This window comes from Emiliania huxleyi (assembly GCF_000372725.1).
Source record: "Emiliania huxleyi CCMP1516 unplaced genomic scaffold EMIHUscaffold_255, whole genome shotgun sequence".
NCBI lineage: Eukaryota > Haptophyta > Isochrysidales > Noelaerhabdaceae > Emiliania > Emiliania huxleyi.
The window spans coordinates 28080-35366 of NW_005200128.1; the positions used below are offsets into that span (position 1 = coordinate 28080).

Here is a 7287-nt window from a genome sequence, read left to right on the forward strand (position 1 = left end):
GGTGGGATGGCCGCGCTGTGAACGAAGCCGTCCTCGGACACGGGCGGAGGGCCAGTCACTTGCAGACGGCGCCTCCCTCTTCTCTCGTCGCCGCGACTCTCTCCCCGGCCTCACCACGCCACCACCGCTCCTCCGCCGGTGCAGGTGGAGGACGGCTCGCGGAGGAGGCGGCTGCGGATGACCCTCACAAACCGGCGGGCGGGGCTGGAGCGGAGGTACGACGGGCTCCTCTTCTCGCTCGCGCTCACAGACCCCGGCACGGACGGCGGCGGCGGCGGCGGCGGGGAGGGAGGCGGCGGCGGCGGCGGCGGCGGTGCCGACGGCGGCGGCGGCGGCAAGGGCGCTGCGCCGAGCCTGCGGGTGGTTGGCAAGGTGACGGCGTGGAACTCGACGTCTCCGAACGGGGAGGGCGGCACGCTGCACGCGGAGGAGAGCTCCTTCTCGATGGCGACTCTTCGCGCGGCGGGGTGGCTGGCAGGGAGGGCGGCCTCTCTTCACACCTCGCGCGTGTGAGCAGGTGAAGCTCGAGGTGGACCGGTCGGCGCTGGTGCCCACCATCAAGCCCTTCTCGCGCGAGGCGCCGCAACCCCCTCCCGCACGCTCCTCCTCTCCCCACATCCTCTCACCCTCTCACCAGTCTCCAGCCACCAGCCTCGAGTTCTCGCCCCACCCCACACCCACACTCGAGTCGCTGCGTTGGTACGCGTCGCTGCTGGGTGTGCGTGTGCGTGGACGCGTCGCTGCGCTGTCGGAGTGCTGCGCTCACGGCCCCGCCGAGCGAGCAGGTGGACGAGAACGAGATGCGCAGGGAGATGGAGGCGCAGCGCAAGCTCGACAAGGCGAGCCCGCCCGAGCGAGGCCTAGCGAGGGGAGGGCCTGGGCGCGGGAGGAGCACGCGCGGGGGAGGGCCTTAGCAGGGCCTCGCACACGCAGGCGCTCCACAGAGGCACGGCTCTGCGCCCCTAGGCGGACGCCGACGAGTTGCGGCAGCTCCTCGAGGACGTGCGGGCGGCCAAGCGCGAGGGGAGGTGGGAGGGGGGCGAGGGGGAGGCGCCTCCTCGCGCGAGCCCGAGCGAGGCGGGGGCGGACGCAGACGACCGCGAGTGACTTTTGGAGTGTGAGTGTGAGGTAGAAGAGTGTAGTTGTTCACGTACATTAGGTACAGGCTCTTAAGGTCCGACAGGTTCGGCACCGGGCACCGCCTCGGCCGAGCGGCCGCCCCTCACGCAGAACTGATCATTTCAGATCACACCGTGTGAATCACAGGCTCTATTGTCTATACACACGCTAATCGCTATATCCTACTTTGTAATACCCACAGGCTCTTTTGTGTGTGCCCACAGACGTTGTACGCTCGAGCTGTACTGTTGGCCAACAGTCGAGGGCCAACCTCGCGAGTGTGTGTGGAGGCCGAGCGTTCTCAGTCATGGAACATGGGACCTCGTAGATCCAGCCCAGTCCCGCCAGAGGACGAGCACGAGAGGTGAACCCCGCCACCCCGGCCTCACGCCTTGTGGCAGGGAGGCCCCCACAGCCCGCCCGTCGGTCGTCACTGCTGCTCGTCGGCGGCGTACTCGTCGAGCTCCTCCTCGCCGCCCACCTGTTCACGCTGCAGGTGTGAAGACACGCAGCTCGCAGGGGCCGCCCCTCCTTTCGCCGCCCGCCAAGTCTGTCGCGACAGCGTACACCAGTGCGCCGCCAAGCGCGCCGAGCACGGCGTTGCGAGACCGCTCCTTGAAACGGCGCTGCTTGGGCGTGCGGCTGCTCTTGCCGCCGCCCGCCGCCGCCTCGGACGCCTCGCCGCCGCCGCCCTCGTCTGCCCCGAAAGCATACGGGAAGGCGGTGGGGCGGCCGGTCAGCGGCGGAGGCCTGAGCCGCGGGTCTGTCTCCGGCGAGGGGAGGAGGGGCTCAAAGGAGCCGAAGAAGGTGGTCGAGAAGGCCTCGACGTAGCTGCAGAGGGCAGGCAGCGACTTGAGGTGCGCACGCAGGGTGTCGCGAGGCAGCGGGCAGCGCAGCACGGCGGTCAGGTACGAGAAAGCCTGTCTCACGGAGCGAAGAGGCGTGCGAGGAGCTAGTGTGCGGAGCCAGCCCGGCGGAGGAGGGAGGGGGGCGGACGAGGAGGGGACGTGGGCGAAGCGATGCGGAGGAGGAAGGCGGGGTGTCAGTGTCACCCCCAACTTCATTGGCGCCGGATGCGTCAGAAGTGACAATGAGGAGGGAGCGAGGGAGGCGCGGGCGCCGTCGCGTCCACCGCCGATGCGCCGGAGGCGAAGAAGGAGCCGCGGCCGGTGAGGCGCGTGTTCAGCGCCTCGAGCGCCTCGCCGCCCAGCCGGTACGCCACGCCCTCACCTACTCGCCCTCGCGCTGTGAACGCGCCTTGTTCACAGCGGCCGAGCAGTGCACAGCGGCCCTCTCGCCCATCGCGCCACGCCTCGCCAGCTGCGAGAGGGCGCGCCGGCGCATCGTCCACGGCAGGTAGAGGCAGAGTGGGAGGGGCAGCCTCTGCGCGTACGCGGGCTTGAGCACCGCGGCGTAGTTGTCCTCCTCGGCCCAGCACGCGTACAGCAGCGCCAGCCCGAGCCGCTCCTCGACGAGAGCCGTCCACGCGGCGGACTCGGCGCGCTCCTCGGCGGAGAGCTTCGCGTCGGCGTCGATCCCGCCCTCGCGCAGGTGCGCGTACAGCCCGTCCGGCTCCACCGCGCGCGCGCCGTCGCGCAGCACCGGCAGCAGCAGCGGCGACCAGCCCGGCGCGGCGGCCGAGGCGTCCTCAACCTCGTAGGAGCGGCCGCAGACGCGGAGGTAGGCCTGCGCCTTTGTGCACCGCGGATCGACCGAAGGCGCGCCCCACGCGGGCGAGTACTGCAAAAGCCGCAGCGTTGGCCCCGCTGGCAGCACTTGGGCCGTCGTGGCAGCCATATCGTGGAATTTTCGTGCTGCTGTGGCGGTGGTGGCGAGGGCGGCGGCGGCGAGGCGGCGTCGTTCCGCGGAGCGTGGCAGGCCCGCCACCCGCCACACTTCTTTTCTTGTCTCCGATAATGCCCGGAGCTGTGCGGCGAAGTAGAAAAACAGCCGAAGCCGTCCATGCTTCGCAATGCCGCGAGGAGGGCGGAGTTACGCAGAGCGGCGAGAGAAGCAGCGAGAGCAAGGCAGACGGCAGCGGCATCTCAGAACGAGGCCGAGGAGAGCGATGAGTCAGAGGATGAAACAGCAGGGGAGAGAACGAGGACGAGAGTGAGAAGAACGAGAGGTTGCATGAAGGTCGCTGCGAGAATTGGTGAGAAACTGCGAAGAGAGATAGGAAGTGGTAGACGCCCGAGGGTGGGCGACGGCTAGCACCACACTCCTCTCCTTAAAATCCCTGTGTGGTGGCGGCGTGCCGTCCTCCCATCCCTCCTTTGCGTTGTCTGTTTTCTTTCTTTCTTTCTTTTGCATTGCGCGGACTAACGTCCACTCATCCAGGAGGCGTCACCAGATCTTGGACACAGCACAGATGACGACTTAGTGTGGTGGGGAGGGTCGGCGAGCACTGGCCACGGCCTCGCCGACCACTAGAAGGCGGCCCACCCACTACGCGCACTAACTTAGTGCGCGGGGTGGCGGGAGGCACCCACTAGCCCGCTCGCCGGCGGCCCACTCACTACGCGCACTAACTTAGTGCGCGGGGTGGCGGGAGGCACTCACCCACTAGCCCGCTCGCCGGCGGCCCACCACACCAGGGCACTATCCTTAGTGCGCGGGGTGGCGGGAGGCACTCACCCACTGTCCGGACACAGCGAATCGATTTCACGTTTGCGAGCGAGTGTGAAGTGATTGAGGACGGATGCTCCCACCGAGTTCCTACACTCTGACACTCACTTGCAAGCGTCGGCTCCCATGACGCATGAGCGGGCCTGAGACAGTGACAGCGGTACTGTGTGAGAGAGATTATTTGGGTCAACCTGTAACTACGTCTACGAGCGCGTCGGGCTGGCGATGGAGAAGTGAGCTTGTGCATGTCTCTACTCTTTCGCCGGCCGGAGGCACTCACTTCCGCGCACTAAGTTTTAGTGCGCGTAGTAGCCGATCTCGCCTCCGTCCGCCGGCGAAGGGCACTACGAGCGGCCCGCCGGACCACTCCCCTCGCGGCCGGCCGGAGGCACTCACTTCCGCGCACTAAGTTAGTGTGCGTAGTGTCCCGGCCTCCGACCACGACTCCCGGGAGCACTTGACCCGCCTCGGCGCACCACTAGCCCTCGTCCAGCTCACAGACTAACTTGCGTCGACTTAGTTCCCCGCAGGGCCCGGGACCACTCACTCACTACATCATCGGGGCTCTTCACACGAGTTAGTGACACCTCCTGACTCATTCATCCGAGGTTGCCCTGTAGGGATCCGCCTCTAAATAAACATCTCTATAAGGGATCCCTAGCCCCAGCGCACGGCTTACGTCGCCACCCACTATTATGCTCTCCACCCTGATCCGCGGCTTCGCCGGGGCAACGGACGGGCGCTTCTACAGGGTATCGCCATCCTTTGTCGACTCCGCCCTCCCGCCTGGCGCCTCTGTCATACCGCGGCCGACGTTTGCGGCTTGGCTCCGCGCTGGGCCGCTCGTCCTCATCAACACGCCCAACACGATCTGGGCGCTCATCGCGGTCTGCATGTTTGAGTGCGTGCCCTACGACCTGTCTCGCACCGGGCCGGCCGCGTCGGCGCCTCTGAGCGCCGCTTTCTTCGCCGCGCGCCTCCCGCTGTGGCTGGGCGTGTGGCTAGGTTACACGCTCTGGTGGCACGCGACGCTGCACTGGTTTGGCTTCGCCGAGCGGCCCTTTGTCGCGGCGCGCGAGTACCGTCCGGGCAGGGTTGCGCACAACCTCGTCTGGTCGGTCTCTGGCGTCGTCATCTGGACGGGCTTTGAGAATGTCTTTGCCTACCTCTGGGCGACGGGGAGGCTGGCGTACGTGGACGAGACCGCCTGGTCGTCGCGGCGCGGCGCGCTGCACTTTTGCGCCGCGCTCCTCCTCGTCCCCCTCTGGCGGGACGTGCACTTCTTCTTTGCGCACCGGATGCTGCACTTCAACGCCCTGTACGCGCAGGTGCGATAGCCTGCACCGCCGCAGCTTGTCTTCACTCTGCGCCTACCCCTCACTGTCTCTTCACCTCGTCAGGTGCACAGCCTGCACCACCGCAACACGGACGTGGAGCCCTTCTCCGGCCTGTGCATGCACCCGGCAGCAGAAAGAAAGAGATGCCGAGTTGGGACCCGACTAGCACTTCGGGAAAGACGCGTGCTGGTGGCATTTGTGTTCACGCGATGCTCTGAACACAACTCCTTTATTATTATTATTATTATTATTGTTGTTGTTGTTGTTCGCACCGCACAGGTGGAGCACCTCTACTACTTTGCGTGCGCCCTCCCCTCCCTCCTCCTCCTCACTACCCCGTTCGCGCTGCTCTGGAACGGCGTGCGCCTAGCGCAGCCTCGCGCCTGGTAGCAGCGCCAGCAGAGCTCGGTAGCAGCGGTGCGCCACCGGGTACGGCATCGGCGCCAGTAGCCTCACTCTAGTAGTAGGAGGCAACCTCACAGCAGCCTCACTCCGGCCCCTAGCCCCTGCCCCGACCCGTAGGGGTGCACCTCCTGCTCTCGCCGGGCGCGTCCCACTCCGGCTTCGAGGACCACTGGCAGGCAGACGCGTACCACTACTTCCACCACCGCTACGTCTCCTGCAACTACGCCGGCACCGACGCCGGCCTCGAGGACCCGCGAGGAGGGGCGACCACCTTCTCGGAACCTTCTCGGAACCTTCCTGTAGGCACCAACGCCGGCCTCGAAGAGCGGTGCCGGCCCGGCATGCGGCGCGATCTCGCCGCCGAGGCGTCGAGTGCCGGCCGCCCGTAGGCTTCCTCGACGTCTGGTTCGGCTCTTTCGTGGACACGCTCAAGCCGACGGACCAAAAGGGCTGCAAGCCGCGGCCAGACGCGAAGGCGACGCGCGCACGCACACGCGCGGGGCCGCCGCCCGCCGCGTACCGCGAGACCCGCAGTCCGATGCGGATGCGGCTTGGCTCAGCACGCGGGGGCGGGGGGGGAAGGGGCAGCCGGTGCCTTCGACCGGTGCGCGCGGGAGACCCGCACCTCCCCTCCGCCTCAGGCGACGCTGACTCGCCCTCCCAGCCTCGAGTTCGCGGCGTACCTCGCGCTGAGCGCCGGGTGCGTGCTGGCGTGGGCGGTGGCGGCGAGCGACGTCGCAGCGGGCGCGCACGCTGCCGCGCCGCGACTCGCAGCGCATTTGGCCGTCCTCGCGGGCTTCGGCCCCGTCGCCGCAGCCAGCGCCGTGACCGGCATCACGCGCTCGGGCGGAGGGGCGCCGAGGGGCGGGCCGCTCAAGACAGGGCTACTGCTGGCTTGCGGCACGCTCTTTTGCAGCGTGCCGGTGAGCTGGGCGTGCTACCTCGCGCTGCAGCCGCCCGGTGAGGATGTGTGAAACAACTGTTCAGTTTACAAAGGCAAAAACGCCAGCCTACGCCCAGGCGCCCACCTCACACTCACACTGACACTTCTCTTTCTCCCCCCTATTTTCCCGACCTTAGGTTGAGAGCGCACCCGCCACCCGGCCGCGCGCACGTGTCTCCCACACGTCGCCCACTGAGAGCAAGTCTGAGAGCACTTCGGATTGTGCCTCCCAGCGAGCCCCTTCGCCCTGCCCCTGGGATGTGGATCTCCCTCGACTAAATAAAAATAAATAAAAACGGACACCTCTCTCCACTGTGAGATGGGTAAAAAGGAACAGGTCCCCGCCCTGTTCCTTTTTACCCATCGACTGGTTACGCTGGTCTAGATTTCTTTTGGGGGCGCTCCTCCACTTTTAGGTGCCCACAGGAGGTCTCCTCTGTGGGCACTTAAGTGTGGAGAGAGAAACGCCAATATCGAGATCTAGTAAGTTCAACCGCGCTGCCTCAAAGTGCGCGACAACACTCTGAGCACTGAGAGGCAAAGTCAAGTGAGAGGAGTCTCGGCCGTTTTCCCGACAACATCGCCCGGCAGCGCCCCTCGCGCTGGCCCAAACGCCGCCGTCGCCGCATCAGCCTCGATCGTCCGCCGCCGCCCTCTTCGCCGCCGCGTCGCCTTGCGATCGGCGTCCACCGCGCCCTCCCCGCCCGACCGCGCCGCGGCGCGCGCCTCCCGCAGCTGCTGCGCCTACGGCGCGTGTGCGGGACGTGACGAGGACGTGTCCTCCGGTCGCGCCTCGCCGGAGCCGCGCACGCCGGCGTGAGGCAAGCGCGCGCGCCGGCGTCCGGAAAGACAAAC

General features: G+C 67.2%; 2 protein-coding genes across 2 annotated transcripts; one reads left to right on the forward strand and one right to left on the reverse strand.

Annotated features, from left to right (window-relative positions):
• Positions 1–1549: 1549 nt before the first annotated feature.
• EMIHUDRAFT_115519 (hypothetical protein) lies at positions 1550–2916 on the reverse strand (the record flags this gene model as incomplete). Its single annotated transcript, XM_005777780.1, has 4 exons — positions 1550–1600; positions 1689–2039; positions 2252–2349; positions 2430–2916. The coding sequence occupies 4 exons, from the start codon at positions 2914–2916 to the stop codon at positions 1550–1552; spliced, it is 987 nt and encodes a 328-aa protein (XP_005777837.1).
• A 1526-nt stretch (positions 2917–4442) lies between these two features.
• Positions 4443–6484, forward strand: EMIHUDRAFT_469170 (hypothetical protein; the record flags this gene model as incomplete). The annotated part of the gene is made up of 6 exons (XM_005777781.1): positions 4443–5075; positions 5148–5210; positions 5364–5442; positions 5607–5729; positions 5879–6093; positions 6131–6484. 6 exons carry the CDS (start codon positions 4443–4445, stop codon positions 6461–6463), a joined length of 1446 nt encoding a protein of 481 aa, XP_005777838.1. The 3' UTR covers positions 6464–6484.
• Positions 6485–7287: the final 803 nt, after the last annotated feature.